At 48.0% G+C, this 20,134-nt stretch overlaps 1 protein-coding gene and 1 long non-coding RNA gene across 3 annotated transcripts in view; one reads left to right on the top strand and one right to left on the bottom strand.

Moving 5' to 3' along the window:
- The window catches only part of PRKD2 (protein kinase D2), a 56,626-nt gene extending 49,425 nt beyond the window's left edge, over positions 1–7,201 (top strand). For both annotated transcript variants that reach the window (XM_081200246.1, XM_081200247.1), the window contains exons 16-18: positions 2,439–2,706; positions 3,854–3,939; positions 5,499–7,201. In XM_081200246.1, the coding sequence (XP_081056372.1) occupies positions 2,439–2,706; positions 3,854–3,939; positions 5,499–5,717 (573 nt within the window). In that variant the 3' untranslated portion in view covers positions 5,718–7,201. The remainder of the gene's footprint in view (positions 1–2,438; positions 2,707–3,853; positions 3,940–5,498) is intronic.
- LOC308590626 overlaps positions 1–20,134 on the bottom strand; it is a 145,820-nt gene that overhangs the window by 105,129 nt on the left and 20,557 nt on the right. The window lies entirely within an intron of this gene.

Raw genomic sequence — 20,134 nt, 5'->3', positions numbered from 1 at the left:
GCTTGTGGTGCTCATCTCGCTTTACTGGCCGAGGGAGCTGGCGTTTGTCTGCAGACAGCTTCCGGGTCATGTGGCCAGCATGACTAAGCCGCTTCTGGTGAAACCAGAGCAGCGCACGGAAATGCTGTTTACCTTCCTGCCAGAGCGGTACCTATTTATCTACTTGCACTTTGACGTGCTTTTGAACTGCTAGGTTGGCAGGAGCAGGGACCGAGCAACAGGAGCTCACCCCTTCACGGGGATTTGAACCGCCAACCTTCCGATCGGCAAGTCCTAGGCTCTGTGGTTTAGACCACAGCACTACCCGCGTCCCAACACAGATAAAATAGGAACAGCTAAAAACATAGAAAAGACACCAACAATCCTTTTTTTAAAAAATAGCACATGAATAGAGTTAAAACTACATATAAATCAATGAAACTGATTCAAAGATGGTATTTAACTCTGAGTAGGCTTGCTAAGATGTATAAGATTGAATCAGATAAGTGCTGGAGATGCAAAGAATAATAATAATAATAATAGTAATAATAACAATAATTTTTATTTATACCCCGCCCTCCCCAGCCAAAGCCAGGCTCAGGGCGGCTAACAAGCAATAATAAAAACAAATTGAATGAATACAACTGAAAAACAAAATTAAAATACAACATTAAAATATTGAAACCTCATCGCAGGAGGAGAAAGGAAAAGAAAAAAGAAAGAGGGGGAGGGAATCAAATTGGCTCCAAGCTAAAGGCCAGGCAGAACAACTCTGTCTTACAGGCCCTGCGGAAAGAAATCAGATCCTGCAGGACCCTGGTCTCATGAGGCAGAGCGTTCCACCAGACCGGAGCCAGTGCTGAAAAGGCCTTGGCTGTGGTTGAGGCTAATCTAACTTCCTTAGGGCCCGGGACCTCTAGGGTGTTGCTATTTATGGACCTTAGGGTCCTCCGTGGGGCATACCGGGAGAGGCGGTCCCGTAGGTACAAGGGTCCTAGGCCATGAAGGGATTTAAAGGTCAAAAGCAGCACCTTAAATCTGACCCTGTACTCCACCGGGAGCCAGTGCAGCTGGAAAAGCACTGGGTGAACATGCTCCCATGGCAGAGACCCCGTGAGGAGCCTCGCTGCAGCATTCTGCACCCGCTGGAGTTTCTGGGACAGCTTCAAGGGCAGCCCCACATAGAGCGAATTACAGTAGTCAAGCCTGGAGGTGACCGTTGCATGGATCGCTATGGCGGGAACGTACTTTCATATGTGGTGGACTTGTAAAAGGCTAAAATTCTATTTGGAAATGATCCATAATGGATTGGAAAGAATGTACTTCTCCCCACTCCCCCCAAAGCCAGAGTCCGTTCTGTTGGGGATAATTCAGATTGAAATTCCTAGGTGTCAAAAAAAGGTTATTTATGTATGCTACTACTGCGGCCCATGTTTTGTTAGCCCAAAAATAGAAAATGAGTGAGGTCCCCACTAAAGAGGAATGTCAGCTTAAGTTGACAGAATATGCACAACTCGCAGACTTAATATATAGAATAAGAGAACAAGAAGAACACACGTTTAAAGAAGACTAGAAAACATTTATTGAGTATATTGGAAATAATTGTGTATAGCTGAAAACACTGGGAGCATTAAGATAAATTCGACAGTGTAAACAAGTTTTGGTGGATGCAATAATGGAATACTGAATGGTATCGTTTTTGTAAAATCTGCAAGGATTTATGATATGTAAAATGAGCCGTGGAAAGAGAAGAAGGGAAGTCATTTATATCTTAATGATGTAAAATGAGTATTTTAAATTGTAAAACAAAAAAATTGTATATATATATATAAAAAGAATGTGAGCCACACAAAAAACCACTATATATAAATATAAAAGAGCTATTAAAAACATGCAGATAATTACAATAGAAACTGCACAACACCAGCCTATTCATTAAAAGCCGTCAGTTCCCAAAAGCCCGTTGTGATAAGAAAGTCTTCACCTGCTGACAAAAGGACAAAAAGGAGGGAGCCAGTCTAACTCCTCTAGGGAGGGAGTTCCAAAGTCTGGGAGCAGCCACCGAGAAGGCCCTGCCATTATCCCGTTGTTGTTGTTGTTGATGATGATGATGATTAAATTTGCATACCGTCCTTCATCCAAAGATCGCAGGGCGGTTCACAGCATAAAAATATACAGTGGCACCTCAGGTTACAGACTCCGCTAACCCAGAAATAGTACCTTGGTTTAAGAACTTTGCTTCAGGATAGGAACAGAAATTGGGCTCCAGCGGCGTGGCGGCAGCGGGAGGCCCCATTAGCTAAAGTGGTGCTTCAGGTCAAGAACAGTTTCAGGTTAAGTACGGCCCTCCAGAACGAATTAAGTACTTAACCTGAGGTACCATTGTACATCGGAATGTGTTTTGCTGCGTCGCATGGCGGCCTGTGGATCGTAAGGTTCCTTGCTTTACAATCTCATAGGTGAAGCTGTGCGACTTTGGCTTTGCCCGCATCATTGGCGAGAAGTCCTTCCGCCGCTCGGTCGTGGGCACCCCGGCCTACCTGGCGCCTGAGGTCCTGCTGAATCAGGGCTACAACCGCTCTCTGGACATGTGGTCGGTTGGAGTCATCATGTACGTCAGCCTCAGCGGCACCTTCCCGTTCAACGAAGACGAGGACATTAACGACCAGATCCAGAACGCCGCCTTTATGTACCCGGCGAACCCCTGGCGCCAGATCTCAGTTGGCGGTAACTATCCAAAGGAGCTTGGTGGGATGGGGAGAGTCTGCCCTCGGAAATTGGCTGGCTTTCTGCTACAGCCATACCTCATGTTAAAGACGCTTCAGGTTACGTGTTTTCGGGTTGCGGACCGCGGGAAACCCGGAAGTACTGGAAGGGGTTACTTCCGGGTTTCGCCGCTTGCGCATGTGAATAATAATAATAATAATAATAATAATAATAATAATAATAATAATTTATTATTTATACCCCACCCATCTGGCTGGGCTTCCCCAGCCACTCTGGGTGGCTTCCAAAAAAAATTAAAATACTGTACTACATCAAACATTAAAAGCTTCCCTAAACAGGACTGCCTTCAGATGTCTTCTAAAAGTCTGGTAGGTGTTGTTCTCTTTGACGTCTGGTGGGAGGGCATTCCACAGGGCGGGTGCCACTACCGAGAAGGCCCTCTGCCTGGTTCCTTGTAACTTGGCTTCTTGCAGTGAGGGAACCGCCAGAAGGCGCTCGGAGCTGGACCTCAGTGTCCGGGTAGAATGATGGGGGGGTCCTTCAGGTATACTGGGCCGAGGCTGTTTGGGGTTTTAAAGGTCAGTACCAACACTTTGAATTGTCCTCGGAAACATACTGAAAGCCAATGTAGGTCTTTCAAGACCTAGTTATGTGGTCTCGGCAGCCGCTCCCAGTCACCGGTCTAGCTGCCGCGTTGTGGATTAGTAGTAGTTTCCGGGTCACCTTCAAAGGTAGCCCCACGTAGAGCGTTTTGCAGTAGTCCAAGCGGAAGATAATTAAAGCATGCACCACTCTGGCGAGACAGGCTGCGGGCAGGGAGGGTCTCAACCTGCGTACCAGATGGAGCTGGTAGACAGCCGCCCTCGACACAGAATTGACCTGCGCCTCCATGGACAGCTGTGAGTCCAAAATGACCCCCAGGCTGCGCACCTGGTCCTTCAGGGGCACAGTTACCCCATTCAGAAGCGCTAAATCATGCCAGCGCAGACACGACGCTTCAGGATGTGAACGCTGCAGGTTGCGGACGTGCCTCTGTCATGGATTACGTCCGCAACCCGAGGTTCCACTGTACTTGGATTCCCGGCCGGATCCTGAAGGGTCTTCTCAGGTTCTGATAGCATTTCCTTTCTCCCTTTCCTCCTCCCAGCCATTGATCTGATCAACAACCTCCTCCAGGTGAAGATGAGGAAACGTTACAGCGTCGATAAATCGCTCAGCCACTCTTGGCTACAGGTATGCAGAGATGGCGGCTGGGGTCCAAACTCACCGTGGACCCTGCTGGCTAGGGATTATGGGCTTTGTAGTCCTAGACATCTGCAAGGCACCATGGTAGCTGCAGCTCTTTGATATCAGGGCCGCCTGGTCTGACATTCCTGTTGTTGCCATTGCTCTGGTTCCTTGTGGTCCCAATTGCGGGTTTCCCTTTGGGAAATTTGATTGGCCGCTGTGAAAACAGGATGCTGAACTTAGATGGTTCATAGTCCTGATCCTGCAGCCTCTCCTTACGTTCTTCGTCCTTCTTGTGTTCTTAATGTGAATTTCTCCTAATATGTTTTCCCCAAGCAATTTTGCACTAACAGGAAGCAATTTTGTCCGTTGCATTTTTTCTGCGCACCTGTTATACCAGGCTTCCTCAGCCTTGGCCCTCCAGATGTTTTGAGACTACAATTCCCATCATCCCTGATCACTCCTCCTGCTAGCTAGGGATCATGGGAGTTGTAGGCCAAAAACATCTGGAGGGCCGAGGTTGAGGAAGCCTGTGTTACACAGTTAAACCTCGGTTGTCGAACATCTTGGCTGCTGAATGTTTCGGAAGCCGAACGCCGACAAGCTGGAAGTAACTGCTTTGGTTTTTGAACGTTCATCGGAACCCAAACAGCTTCTGAGGTGCACCAAACCTATTGGTGTTTTGCAACTTTTTGACTAGCTGCAGGACCTTAGCCAGACCTAGCAGAGTAAACGCAAAGTTCACGAAAGCAATTGGCAACTTGGCTGCAGACAGGATAGACGAAGCAGGAACCAGGAACTTGTAGTTAGGTGTTTATTATATACAGTGGACTATTTACAGGAACAGAACAGAACACGGATCTTTGACTAGCTCTCACACGACTCACGACTCTCAACTCCTACACTGACTCGTACTAACACAATTAGAAGGGTATTAATCATTCCCGTGAGAGAGCTTGACCAATCAGGGAGCTATCTCCATGCCTCTGTATCACCAGGCAGACTTACTCCTTCACATTGCCTTGGCTGTCGGCCAAACCCTAATTGACTCTGTGTGTGTAGCTGCACGTATGCAGATTCCCAACACATTTCTCATTTTTTTTCAATTAGGTTTGCTGCCCTCCCTTTGATCCTCCCTTTTTTCAAACGTTTCAGAAGTCAAACGGATTTCTGGAACGGATTACATTCGAAAACCAAGGTCTTACTATTGTAACCCTGACTCGGTTGGAGTGCTGCATTGCAAAATTCAGAGCGGTGCAAATTTCAACAGGTGGCTGCAATATTGCAGTTCTTGTTTCGGGAAGCACGGATTGAGCAATTTGCCTCTGAATATCTCCCCATCCTTCGGTGTAACCCATGGCAGTGCACAGAGCAGGGGCGGCAGGAGTTTTTGGCCCTCCGGGCGTTGCTGAACTACAATTCCCAGCGCCCAGCAAGCATGGTCAAGGGTGTCAGGAGTTGCATTTCAGCAACATCCGGAGGACCACAGGCATAGAGAGCAACCGACAAGCATCCCCTTCAATTCACAGATTTACATTTCAGCTTCTTCTTCCTTCCCCTCCCAGGATTATCAAACATGGCTGGACCTGCGGGAGCTGGAAAGCAGGATGGGCGAACGCTACATCACTCACGAGAGCGACGACGCCCGGTGGGAGCAGTTTGCGGCTGAGCACAGCGTGCCATATCCTGACCACTTGCGGGTCCGGCGGCTGCAAGAGGAGGAGGACGAACAGCAGCCGGAGGTGGACATGAAGGGCTTGACCGAGAGGGTCAGTGTGCTCTGAGCGCCTCCTGCTTATGGAAAGCTCAAATGAAGGATGGACAGGCACGCAGAATCTTGCACATGCCGTCAGCTCCGCCCCCTGGGGGCGGGGCCTTGATCTGAAGGAGGCGGCAGCTCCCCCTGCTGGCAGTGCCAGGGAAGACGCTCTCAGAACTTTGCTCCACTTCACACCCCAAGTTCTCCGATTCCCTTATTTCGGGGGGCCATCATTGCAAGAGATCAGAAGCTGCTGAAGTAGAGGGAATGAACGTTGGGTGTCTTGGAACAGGCGGGGCGGGGGAATGAGCTGGGCATTGTTCAGGTGCCTAAGGAGGGCGTTGCAATTCTTGACGCAGGAATAAATGTTGGGGAGCCCCATCAATAGAGGTTGTGGGGGGGTGTTTAGGTTCTGAAATCATCTTGTTCTCCTGCTGTCAGGGGACTGGTTTTCAGTTTGGAACAGGATTATGTCTCTTGGGTCAGCCACAAAACTGACTTTGAATATTCCAGTGGAGCAAAAAGACTACCTCCATCCTCAGCTTTTAAAAGAGGTGGGCTCTGGAAAACCTCTCTCCAGCGACTTGCTCCCAAAACCTTGTTCTGCTCGGCAAACCTGGATTATTTTCTTTCTCCGACCCCCCCCCCGTCTCTGCCCCCCTCCCCGCCCCCAATACGTCCCGCCCGCTCCATTCCTGTTTAAAAACTTGCCGCCTGAAACAACCCAGAAGGAAACAAGACTAGTCCCTTGTGCACGAGAGAGAGAGACAAAGCCGACTTTTCTTCTTCCAGCCCCAGAGTTAACGGCCAGCCTTGAGGACGGACATCTTGGCACCCAAGACCTTTGCAGCAGCCAGAAGCGATTCATTGAAAGGAGGGAAATCGCAAGAGGTGGTTTCCAGCTTCTCACTCACTTCTTAAAGGGGTGTGTGTTTGTGTAGCCCTGGTGTCTGCCTCTTCTGAAATGACAGCTGTCTTTTGCGAGGCTCAAGTGAAACCAAGGATTAAAAACCTGATTTAGTTTCCGGGGGTTTTGAAAGAGGGGAGGGAACCATCTACAGAACAGCGGCGAGTGAAGCTTCCGCCTTCAGATGACCCTGTCCACATGTTGTGTGTCTTTGCCGCAGACAAAAGTCAGCCTAGATTATTGTGGTGTCTACACACACACACACACACACACACACACTTCCCAACTGGGACAAAGTCCTTGCCTGCCCAATATTGACAGGTCTGGAGCCACGTCCGACTCCCCAGACCCTTGCGATTGGCTGCCTTCCTCCCCTGGCAGAGGACATCGTGTGTCTCCTGGACTATGCTCCTGGGTTTTCCGGCAAAAACAAGGCGCTTCGTTCTAGATCTGCAAGGATATCAGTCCCGCCTTAGCTCTGGACTCCCTTAACCTGGGCAGCTGCAATGCCTTGAATGTCTCGTTTGGGGGGAAACGGGGTGGGAACCACCAAATGTTGTATTGTAAATAAAAATGCACCTGAAGCACAGCTTAAAACCAAATGCGCAGAGTGAGGCTCTTGTATTGCGCAAATGGGTTTGCGTGCAACAATTATATCCATGTATTGACGGATCTACTAGATCAGAGAGTGGGGGGGGAGGGTTGCCTAGCCTGGGGCGCAATTGTGGGTAGGTAGCACATGGCATGGGAAAAGTGGGCAAATATTTTTCTCCCTCTCACAATATTATTATTATCTGTGTCCAGGGCGGCTGTTTACCAGCTCCATCTGGTATGCAGGCTGAGACCCTACCTGCCCGCAGACTGCCTCACCAGAGTGGTGCGTGCTCTGGTTATCTCCCGCTTGGACTACTGCAATGCGCTCTACGTGGGGCTACCTTTGAAGGTGACCCGGAAACTACAACTAATCCAGAACGTGGCAGCTAGACTGGGGACTGGGAGCGGCCGCTGGGACCACATAACACCGGTCTTGAAAGACATTGGCTCCCAGTATGTTTCCGAGCACAAAGCCCTAAACGGCCTTGGCCCAGTATACCTGAAGGAGCGTCTCCACCCCCATCATTCAGCCCGGACACTGAGGTCCAACACCGAGGGCCTTCTGGTGGTTCCCTCACTCTGAGAAGCCAAGTTACAGGGAACCAGGCAGAGGGCCTTCTCGGTAGTGGCACCTGCTCTGTGGAATGCCCTCCCACCAAATGTCAAAGAGAACCACAACTACCAGACTTTTAGAAGACATCTGAAGGCAGCCCTGTTTAGGGAAGCTTTTAATGTTTGATGTATTACAGTATTTTCATATTTTTTGGAAGCCGCCCAGAGTGGCTGGGGAAGCCCAGCCAGATGGGCAGGGTATAAATAAATTATTATTATTATTATTATTATTATTATTATTATTATTATTGATATACTGCCCTATAGTCAGAGGCTCAGGGCGGTTCACAGAACAAAATCAAAATATAAAACCACAAAATATATAATCGAATTAAAAACAACAACCCAATAACAACCCCCCCCCAAAAAAACGCACATTTTAAAAGGGCATAGGATGTCAATCAGGACAACCAAAGGCCTGGTTAAAAAGAAATTATTTTGCCTGGTGCCTAAAGGTGTGTAATGAAGGCACCAGGCGAACTTTCCTGGGGAAAGCCTTACACAGATGGGAGCCACTGCAGAGAAGGCCCCGTTCTCGTGTTGCCACCCTCGAGGAGGAGGCACGCGAAGGAGGGCCTCAGAAGATGAACTCTGGGTCTGGGTAGGTTCATATGGAAAGAGGGCAGTCCTTGAGTTATTGTGGTCCTGAGTCATTTAAGGCTTTGTAGGTCAAAACCAGCTATAGCTCGAAGACATTCCAAGAAGCTGAATGTTGGACAACTGAGAAAAGATGGTAGGAAGTCCTTCACACAGCGTATAGTTAAACTGTGGAACTCCCACCCATAGGGGACGGTGATGGTCGCCATTTTGGGTGGCTTTTATAATACAGTGGTTTCTCAGGTTACATACGCTTCAGGTTACAGACTCTGCTAACCCAGAAATAGTGCTTCGGGTTAAGAACTTTGCTTCATGATGAGAACAGAAATCATGCTCCAGCGGCGCAGCAGCAGCAGGAGGCCCCATTAGCTAAAGTGGTGCTTCAGGTTAAGAACAGTTTCAGGTTAAGAATGGACCTCCAGAACGAATTAAATACTTAACCTGAGGTACGACTGTAATAATAAATAATAATTTTTTATTTATACCCCGCCCTCCCCAGCCAAGACCAGGCTCAGGGCAGCTAACACCAGGTATAAAACAATTGATTAAAATACAACTTAAAAACAAGATTAAAATACATTAAAATGCAGCCTTATTTCAGTAGAAACTCAAATCAAAAACTTTTGGGGGATGAAAACGTCAAATCTTCAGCAAGGCCAGCTATCCAGACTGGTCCTACGTGGGCCAGAAAAAAGCCAAGGAAGTCCCCAAATAGGAGTTCCATCACAGAAGGAGAAAGGAAAGAGGGGAAGGGGATCAAGTTGATTCCAAGCCAAAGGCCAGGCAGAACAACTCTGACTTACAGGCCCTGCGGAAAGAAATCAGATCCTGCAGGGCCCTGGTCTCATGAGACAGAGCGTTTCACCAGTCCGGGGCCAGTGTTGAAAAGGCCCTGGCTCTGGTTGAGGCTAATCTGACTTCCTTCGGGCACCTCTAGGGTGTTGCTATTTATGGACCTTAAGGTCCTCCACGGGGCATACCGGGAGAGGTGGGCCCGTAGGTACGAGGGTCCTAAAAGAGGACTGGGCAAATTCACAGAGGAGGTGAAGTCTGTGGATGGATACTACATATAAAGGCCCTGCTCTGAATCCATAATCAGAGGCAGCAACGCTTTGAATCCCAGCTGCTGGAAGCCATAGGAGGAGAAGGCTGCTCTCGTGTTTGAATTCTGCTTGGGGATTCCCCACAGGCATCTAATCGGCCGGTGTGAAAACAGGATGCTGGACTGGTAAGGCCATTAGGCGGACCCAGCCGGCTCCGTTCTTCTGGTTTGAAATGGAACGTGGCAGCTAACAGATTGAGGTTGAATCCCGACAAGACAGAAGTACTGTTTTTGGGGGACAGGAGGTGGGCGGGTGTGGAGGACTCCCGGGTCCTGAATGGGGTCACTGTGCCCCTGAAGGACCAGGTGCGCAGCCTGGGAGTCATTTTGGATTCACATGGAGGCACAGGTCAATTATGTGTCCAGCGCAGCTGTCTCCCAGCTCCATTTGGTACACAGGCTGAGACCCTCCCTGCCCACAGACTGTCTCACCAGAGTGGTGCATGCTCTGGTTATCTCCCACTTGGACTACTGCAATGCGCTCTGCGTGGGGCTACCTTTGAAGGTGACCCGGAAACTGCAATTAATCCAGAATGTGGCAGCTAGACTGGTGACTGGGAGCGGCCGCCGGGACCACATAACACCAGTCCTGAGAGATCTGCATTGGCTCCCAGTACGTTTCCGAGCACAATTCAAAGTGTTGGTGCTGACCTTTAAAGCCCTAAACGGCCTCGGTCCTGTATACCTGAAGGAGCGTCTCCACCCCAATCTTTCTGCCCGGACACTGAGATCCAGCACCGAGGGCCTTCTGGCGGTTCCTTCATTGCGAGAAGTGAGGTTACAGGGAACCAGGCAGAGGGCACGCCCTGTGGAACGCCCTCCCTTCAGATGTGAAGGAAATAAGCGGCTATCTTCTCTTTAAAAGACATCTGAAGGCAGCCCTGTTTAGGGAAGTTTTTAATATTTAATGCTGTATTGTTTTAACACTCGATTGGAAGCCGCCCAGAGTGGCTTCTGAAAAATGTTCAAAAACTGGAACACTTCTGGATTTTCAGCGTTTGGGAACCAAGGTACCACTGTATTAGTATTTGGGGGAGCCTGGAGAGGAATAAACAATATTTTGTTCCAATTTGTGTAAGCTGCCGTGAGTCCTGTTCTGGCCAAAAGGCAGGATATAAATCAACATCATGGCCATCATTCACTGTACTCTCTTTGGTGCCTGCGAAAAACATTCAGGTTTGGCTTAGAAAGCCAATGCTTAGAAAGTGGATGTAACTTTAATCTTCCTTAGTATTTTAACTTCTGTATGTTTTAAAGGAGGGTTGTTGATTTTTCTTGCTTTTTCTCTAACCCCCCCCCCTTTTTTGTGTAATCCGCTTTGAGGTTTGTTTGGTGTGATTTTTTAAACAATCAATAGTGTATAAATTTTACATAATAAATAAATGAAGCCACTTTATCCGGAGGAGATGTGAGGGATAATGACTGGGGCTAATTGACGGGTTTGGCGTCGCAACATGTCCTGTCAATTAGGGGTTAAATGAATGAAGTAAGAGCTAATTTGGGGTGGGGTTAACAATCAATTTAATTGGGTAATTCGGGTGGGAAATTGGCTGGCTTGCCTTTTGTGACTTTTAAATTCCACATTCGCGCATCGACACAGCAACGAGCGTGTGCCAGTTTTATGCAAATGTTATCTGTGAGCCCATATCTTTTAAAGTACAGTGGTACCTCGGTTTACAAACTTAATATGTTCCGGAAGTCCAAAGCATTCTTAAACCAAGGCGCGCTTTCCCATAGAAAGTAATGGGAAATGGATTAATCCGTTCCAGACGATGAAAAACAACCCCTAAAACAGCAACTTAACGAGACTATTGATCCATAAAATGAAGGCAATAATCAATATACTGTACAGTGGTGCCCCGCAAGACGAATGCCTCGCAAGACGGAAAACCTGCTAGACAAAAGGGTTTTCCGTTTTTGAGCTGCTTCACAAGACGAATTTCCCTATGGGCTTGCTTCGCAAGACGAAAACGTCTTGTGAGTGTTCCGATTTTTTTCCGCTTCCCCCCCTTTTCCTAAGCTGCTAAGCCGCTAATAGCCTTTTAGCTGCTAAGCCGCTAAGCCTTTAATAGCCGCTAATCCGCTAATAGCGCTAAGCCGCTAAGCCGCTAATAGGGTTGATTCGCAAGACGAAAAAACCGCTAGACGAAGAGACTCGCGGAACGGATTATTTTCGTCTTGTGAGGCACCACTGTACTATAAAATAAATAAGACATTATTGTAGATGATAAAAATTAAAATTTATTTTTTTCCCTTACGTGCACTGATGATAGTCATTGTTTGGATGGGGGGGGGGCTTTTATCCATTTCCGCAGTCACACAATCAACCAGTAGCTGAACAGTCACAAAAACAAGTCACAAAAATGAGGTCACAAGCCACAGTCACAAAAGCGAAGTCACAAGCCAGTCCTTTAAAATGAAGAACAAGTCACAGTAAAAAAAATGAAAAAGCCACACAAACAAAAATGTAAAAAATAGCAAAAACAAAAGCTCCAAATATCACCTGTATGTTGTGTGGGTGCTCAGGACTCCACAGCCAACAGACTCAACAGGAAGCCTCTGACTGGCAGCGGGGGACTCAATTTACAAATGGAACACACTCAAAAGGAAGCAAAACATGTTCTGCTTCCAAGGAAATGTTCACAAACCAAAACACCTACTTCCGGGTTTGCAGCGTTCTCAATCCAAGTTGTTCATAAACTAAGCTGTTCTTAAACCAAGGTACCACTGTGCCAGATTTGTTCCTGCACTGGGGAGCTGGACTGTGCTTTAAATACCCCCAGAAAACCACACTTGTTACATTAGAAATCAGCGCAGGTGTTGACTCTGTTTGTACCTGTTGTTCTGAGCTGAAAGTAGGGGCACCCTGCAGCCTAGGCCTTTGAGTAATCATTTATTGTTTTGCTTATTTATTCGCTTTATTCCATTTATACCCCAAGCTTAAGGTTTGGTGTACATGCTTCGGCCCTTCCTCATATTTTTTAAAAAATCATTTTTATTTGATTTTCCAATACAAAATTAGTTTAAAAATTCAAATACATATTCATGTACAGAGATTCCTCCAAATCTCAGGACTCCCCACCCCCTCCCTGGAGTCTCAATTTGAACATTTAAAAGTGCATCTTCTTTCAAACTCTAACCCATATTTTCCATGGTAATTGTTACACTACAAGTGAAATGAAAATCCTGCCACTGTTTCCATCTGCTTACAGTGGTCTCTTGTTTATTTATTTATTTTTGTTGTTGTATTTTTTTTTAAAGAATAGTACTTTATTTAGAATTCAACAATAACAAAGGGGAAAAACCCACAGTAATTGCTACATCAATTCATTACAATTAACCGATTTCAACAACATATAAATAGAAAAATTACACAACATCACTTTTAACTTGCTGAAGTTTTCATATTACATTTTTATCTCTTTCTTAACAAATCGAAACGAGAAAGACCAAGAAAGTAGGCACAAAAAAGGGGGGGGAGGGAGAAGAAGAGGGGGAAATGGTCTCTTAGACAACCTTAAAAAAATCCCCATTCTTTTGTAACATTTTTGTCCTCTGGCTTCCCGAGTTTTCCAATCAGATTTGCCATTTCGGCATAGTCCATCAGCTTGGTTTGCCATTCTACTCTGGTAAGGACCTCCCCTTCTCAGGGGCGGAGCTTCAAGCTCTGGCAGGGGCGGAGCACAGAGAGCAGGTGGGGGCGTGGCTGGCGGCGTCCTGGGGGGCACGGCGTGCTGCCCGCTTGGCCGTGATGAGCGTCCTGGGGGCATGGCGCGCCACCTGCAGGGGAGTCATGGCTGTCAACTTTCAGATTTGAAAATAAGGGATCAGCAGCCTCAAAAATAAGGGATCAGCAGCCTCACCTGTCCCAGGCACTCCTTTGTTCCACTGCCTCCTGCAATTTGGTCAAACTCATGCTGGTAGCTTCGAGAACACTATCCAACCATCTCGTCCTCTTGGTTCAATGTTACTAGTGAACAAAGTTACCCAGTCAGGATTTGAATCTTGGTCCTAACTTCTGGGGTTAAGTTTCGATTTAGCTGTCCATTAATACTGACAACTATATTAATACTGACAATAAATCCTGCCCACCTAGCAGTTCGAAAGCACATCAAAGTGCAAGTAGATAAATAGGTACCACTCCGGCGGGAAGGTAAATGGCGTTTCCGTGCGCTGCTCTGGTTCCCCAGAAGCGGTTTAGTCATGCTGGCCACATGACCCAGAAGCTCCCTCGGCCAATAAAGTGAGATGAGCGCCGCAACCCCAGAGTCGGTCACGACTGGACCTAATGGTCAGGGGTCCCTTTACCTTTTAATACTGACAAACTGTATCTCCCATTCATCTCTCAGATCCTCTTGTGAATCTAAAGTACTGACCTCACCACATCCCGTGTTAAAAAAATCCCCCAAGTTAATTGCACATTGTGTGAAGGTAAGTGTGTGAAGCTACAGCATTCCTACTATCAGCTTAAGTGACACATTCTCTCTCTCTCTCTCTCTCTCTCTCTCTCTCTCTCTCTCTCTCTCTCTCTCACACACACACACACACATAGAGTAGAGCCCCTCTGAGCCAAAGCACCAAAGGCAGAAAGCCCAGCCAGCAGCCAAACGAAGCCTCAAGCGGTAGTTCCCACAGCGCAACAACCCGGCAAAGGGGATGCAGCAGGGAAAACCACCGTCACCTCTCCGCTGGGAAGCACTGAGCAAAAGTGAGTCCCCAGGCAACGCGGCCGATTTGATTGGCACAAGGCATGCAAGCTCCACCCCCCAGTCATTCTTAGACTCTTTATTGGGTGAGCAACGCAGCCAAGCAACACAGTTGGAGCCTCCCTCCTCCCTGGCCAGCAGGGAGGGAGGGAGAGGAGCTGCTTCCTTTGAAACCCGGGAAATTTAAGGGACATCATCAATAAGGGACAGCAGCGGGACACGGCGCTGGGATAAGGGACTTTCCCGCCAAATAAGGGAAGGTTGACAGCTATGGGGGGGTGTGGCACCCAGCGCCCGGGGAGAGGCAGCTGCGATGGCACCCCACCAGGATCGTGCCGCCAGGGGCTGCGCGCTCCCCCCGCACCCCTGTTCCTCCGCCAGTGCCCCTTCCTCATTTAACCTCCTCCCCAACCAGTGAAAACGCTGGTGGACTTCCACCAGGACTTCATAAAATCAAAATAAAACCACAAGCTCTTTTGGAAATGCAGAAAACTGATTTTAAGACAGGGAGCAGGGTGAAATTAGAAAGCGAGAGGCGCTGAAAGGAACAGATTTGCCTGTTCCAAGGCATGCATTCAGAGACTGCGGTTGCCGTTAATGTCCGCTCAGTCATTCCTAGGCAGCTCTCCTTGCATGCCAGCCCCAGTGGTTAATTGGCTTTTTTCTCGGCTTGAATCATTCTAGAAAGTTCCACAAAGGCAGTTTCTCACTTTCTGCCTCTCTGCTTTTCCACCCTGTGGTTCCTTTAGAGCAGGGGTCAGCAAACTTTTTCAGCAGGGGGCCAGTCCACTGTCCCTCAGACCTTGTGGGGGCTGGACTATATTTTTTGGGGGGGAAATGAACGAATTCCTATGCCCTACAAATAACCCAGAGATGCATTTTCAATAAAAGAACACATTCTACTCATGTAAAAACACCAGGCAGGCCCCACAAACAACCTGTATACCTGAAGGAGCGTTTCCACCCCCATTATTCAGCCCGGACACAGAGGAGGAGAAATCTGAGGGCTCCCTTTGACAATAAAACAAGGACACCAGCCAGGAATACCAGAGCAAAACAGCAGCCAGTAGGCTTGGTCTTTATTGAAGACTGTTGCGACAGGACTCCCACCTGCCACCAGGTGGAACAAGATGGAAGCCCAGAACAAAAGAAGACCCCAACTTTTATTAGTTACTAATCCCCCAAACTACATCCCTAGAACTACATCACAACTACATCATGACCACATCATTGACACATCACAAAAGGAGGAGTTGAGGGAGGAGTTGTGAAGGTAACCTGAGTATCTTGTCACCTGGCTGGTTCCACCTTTCCCCCTCCCCATGTGTCATTTCCAGAGGACAAAGGGGAGATGGGAGTTTTCTGCCCCCAGAGGGAAGATCTGATCATTGTCCATGTTTCAGTCCATGTTGAATCCACTCCCATGTGCAAGTCCTTTGTGACCTTGACGGTCTTCTGTCTGGGACCATCAAGGTTGTCATGCCAACTGGGCAGGGCCTCCTGTGTATGTGCTGGTATGCTCAAGGGCTTATGGCTGCCCTGTATCAAACCTTCCCCGTTTTGTAGTCCTTCCTTCATGGAGTAAAATAAAAGTGGAACGGTGCAGATCCGATGTATGGTTGATTTTCTATGAATTTATAACAGAAGCGTAGCGTATGTCGTGTGTGAGAGTGTGTGTGTGTCGAGTTTGTACAAACTGAATGATGGGGGGAAGGGTTCCTGCGACACAGCGAGGCGACCACAGCTCGCCTACGAGATACTTGTGCGACTCTCTGAAAACGGGCAGGTCTTTAGCGGCCAGCAGAGAAGCCAACTCAACAGGCAGCAGCCTTTTGTAAGGACAGCATCCTCCTGCATACCCGAGGGCTGCCAGTTGGTGGGCAGGCCATGCGGCTCACACACGGCTCCACCTTCCAATGGAGGCGAATGGCCAAGGGCTCGGGGCGGCCAACACCCAGCATCCGCCGCCTGAAGCAGATGCCTCACACTAGCTAATAGTAGGGCCGGTCTTCCTGGCTGAGTCCTGGAGCCTGGCTCTAAATTCAAGACGCTGCCTGGGTTCACCTCACGTTGGGCTGACAATGTTTGCAGATGTCAGTGACAGCGCACAGATTATCAGGTGTGGAGCTGAGTGCGTCACGGGCCTCTGGGAAGTCCCTCTTTCCGCAGTGCAAATGACGTGCATTTGTGTGTGTGAAAATCTCAGCTTTTAGAATCTCACCAGCTCAGCTATTAATAGTGGCAGTAGTCTCTCTCTATCTCTCCCTCTCCCTCTCTCTCTTTCTCATCTCTCTGTTTTCTGGCTGCTATCGCAGAGTCGGGTGCAACTGCCTGCGTCTCAGAAAGCGAGAAGTGCGGAGATCTCCTGGGCACCCTCTCTTCTTTCAGGGGAGCCCAAAGATGTGTCTGGATTACACCAATGCCAGCCCTGCCCTTTCAGGCGGGGCAAACAGCAGCTCCCCAGGTGCACCACTTTTGAGTGGTAAGTACGTGATCACACACACACACACAAACACACACCAATTTACAGAACTTTAATATCAAAAGAAAAAACAGAGGAAAGGGGGGAAATAGTTTTTAAAAGAATAAGAAAAGTTTTCACAATTGCCAGTGAAGAAGCCTAGGATACAGTTATGTGATTTACTAAGATGATAATAATACAGATGCTTTGGGTTGCGTGCTTTCGGGTTGCACACCGTGCCAAACCCGCAAGTACCGGAACGGGTTACTTCCAGGTTTCAGCGCTTGTGCATGCGCAGAAGTGCTAAATCGCGTTTTGCGCATGCGCAGAAGCGCTGAAATCACAACCTGCGCGTGTGCAGACGGGCGAGTGGCGAACATGCCTCCTGCATGGATCACGTTCACAACCCAAGCGTCCACTGTAGTAGTAGTAATAACAACAACAACAACAACAACAACAACAACAACAACAATAATACAGCAAGTAAAACATAGCAAGAGAAGAAGGATGCATTGTCTATAATTACAATGGGTTTGTGGGCTCAACTAATTTTTATCTTGAAAAAGATGAAAAAATAACTTTGGGCTGCATTAAATCCAGACACTGGCATTGACCAGTAGGACCTGATGCTCCTGAGAAGCTGTGTTCGTGTATACAGTGGTACCTTGGTTCTCCTATGCCCCACAAATAACCCAGAGATGCATTTTAAATAAAAGGACACATTCTACTCATGTAAAAACACACTGATTCCCGGACTGTCCGTGGGCCGGATTGAGAAGGTGATTGGGCAGCATCCGGCCCATGGGCCTTAGGTTGCCTACCCCTGGTTAAGACCCTCCTGTTTATCCAAGGCTTTAGAGGCAGCTAGTACTAGTTTTTGTTGTTTTATACTTCATATTATATTTCTACTTATAGTCCGCCTTTCTTCCAAGGAGCTCAATGAGGCATGCATTGTTTTCCTGTTTTATCCTCACAACGGCCCTGCAAAGTAGGCTAGGCTGAGAGCTGGTGCCTGGTCCAGGGTCACCCAGTGAGTTTCATTAAAGGGAAGCTTTCTTCAGCATTGATAATATTACTAGTGTCCTAATTTTGAGACACCCCCAAGAAATCTTGGCTCCCATTCTCTGGCCACTAAACTTTCCCAACTTGGCAGGGCATGGGACTCTAGGGAACGGGTGGCACAGGGATGTTGGTGTATCTGTTATTGAGTCCCCGGCAGTTAATCATGGCCCTTTTGCGGGGCATCCATCAGCTGGCTGCAGCGGTTGGCACGGGAAGAGCAAGGGAGAGGGAAGGAATCTGCCTCAGCCGCTGTTTGAATTAACAATTAGCAGAGCTGAGCAAAACTGAGAGTGGTTAACCCAGCAAATAGCTCTCCACATCCCAAACCACCACCTGACAAGTTTGGGGCTTTTTAGGGGGATGCACAAAGTGCTGAGCACCCCCACATTCTCAGCTCACCCTATAGCTAGGATTGAGCTCACATTTTAATGGTAAGCCTGTGTAGTCCACACTTTCTTTTTTTAAAAAAATATTTTTTATTAACCGGCCAATCAAATCAAATTAAATCACATCACATAAATTCCGAATTACAAAGCCGAATTTTAAATTTTGTTGGTGGGACCCATATTTCAAGATCCGAAGGGGGATTCTGATCATCTTCTTGTTACTGCGTTAATGTCCAAATCAGTCCAAATCAGTCCAAACAGATTTCTCCTCCCAGACTCAAGACCTCCGACAGAACTTTCCAATATGGCGACGGCATTTTTAACTGCGTCATTCCAAAGCTCTTATACATTCCACGCTCTTCTTAAAACATGCTTTGGTTCGAAAGTTTATCTCCACACAGCCTTAAATCCACACTTTCTTTTTGTTTTGTTAGAGTGTTTATTAATTTTCCAATAAAAAACATCCAATTAACGTATCAAATCATAATCCAATAAAAATAAAAAAAGATCAAATTGTCTTCCGAATTGTAATTTTGATTTTATGACTTCCCACAGTCAGAACGTCAAAGCATATCCAAATCTCAGTCCTGCCTCTCATGATGTTTCCATATTTCCAGATCCGATTTTATCTCTCCATAGTCCACACTTTCTGAAAGAACCAGCAGACCAGGATGCCCGACATCCTTTGAAATTGCAAAATGGCATCCCGTTGCCTTGCCACTTAGTCTTGGCAGCCTAGAGAGCACAGAGCCAGGGATGGGCAGCCCATGCCTCTCCAGATGTTTCTGGACTACATCCCCCATCATGCCCCTGTCCATCGGTTACGCTTTCTTGCAGGGGCTGCTGGGAGTTGGAACACAGCAATATCTGGAGGGCCGCAGGATCCCTATCCCAGACGTGGAGGAAAAGAAGGGCCCTTCCTGGCCCTGATGAGACGCAATCATAGAGTGGGAAGGGGACCCCCAGGGTCATCTAGTCCAACCCCGTGCGACGCGGAAATCTTTTGCCCAACGTGGGGCTTGAACCCACAGCCCTGAGATTGAGAGTCTCATGCTCAACCGACTGAGCCATCCCCTTTCATCCAATCCAAGGAGCTCAAGGTGGTGTATATGGTGTTCTTCCTTCCAACAACCCTGTGAGGGCCAGATACCCAGCTCTACCTCTCTTTTAAATCGGAACCAGTGAAGGTCCTGTGTGAGTGTCTGGAGGCAGTTGGAGGATGGATGGCGGCTAATAGATTGAGGTTGAATCCTGACAAGACAGAAGTACTGTTTTGGGGGACGGGGCGGGTGTGGGGGACTCCCTGGTCCTGAATGGGGTAACTGTGCCCCTGAAGGACCAGGTGCGCAGCCTGGGAGTCATTTTGGACTCACAGCTGTCCATGGAGGCACAGGTCAATTCTGTGTCCAGGGCAGCTGTGTACCAACTCCATCTGGTACGCAGGCTGAGACCCTCCCTGCCCGCAGACTGTCTCGCCAGAGTGGTGCATGCTCTGGTTATCTCGCGCTTGGACTACTGCAATGTGCTCTATGTGGGGCTACCTTTGAAGGTGACCCAGAAACTACAATTAATCAAGAATGCAGCAGCTAGACTGGTGACTGGGAGCAGCCGCCGAGACCATATAACACTGGTCTTGAAAGACCTACACTGGTTCCCAGTACATTTCCGAGCACAATTCAAAGTGTTGGTGCTGACCTTTAAAGCCCTCAATGGCCTCGGCCCAGTATACCTGAAGGAGCGTCTCCACCCCCATTGTTCAGCCCGGACACTGAGGTCCAGCGACGAGGGCCTTCTGGCGGTTGCATCACTGCGAGAAATGAGGTTACAGGGAACCAGGCAGAGGGCCTTCTCGGTAGTGGCACCCGGCCTGTGGAACACCCTCCCACCAGATGTTGAGGAGATAAACAACTATCTGAGTTTTAGAAGACATCTGAAGGCAACCCTGTGTAGGGAAGCTTTTAATGTTTGATGTTTTATTGTGTTTTTAATATTCTGTTGGGAGCCACCCCGAGTGG

This window comes from Podarcis bocagei (assembly GCF_964188305.1).
Source record: "Podarcis bocagei genome assembly, chromosome: 7".
Classification (NCBI taxonomy): domain Eukaryota; kingdom Metazoa; phylum Chordata; class Lepidosauria; order Squamata; family Lacertidae; genus Podarcis; species Podarcis bocagei.
The sequence above is the reverse complement of the archived record's forward strand: the minus strand, read 5'-3'. Positions and strand labels throughout refer to the sequence as shown.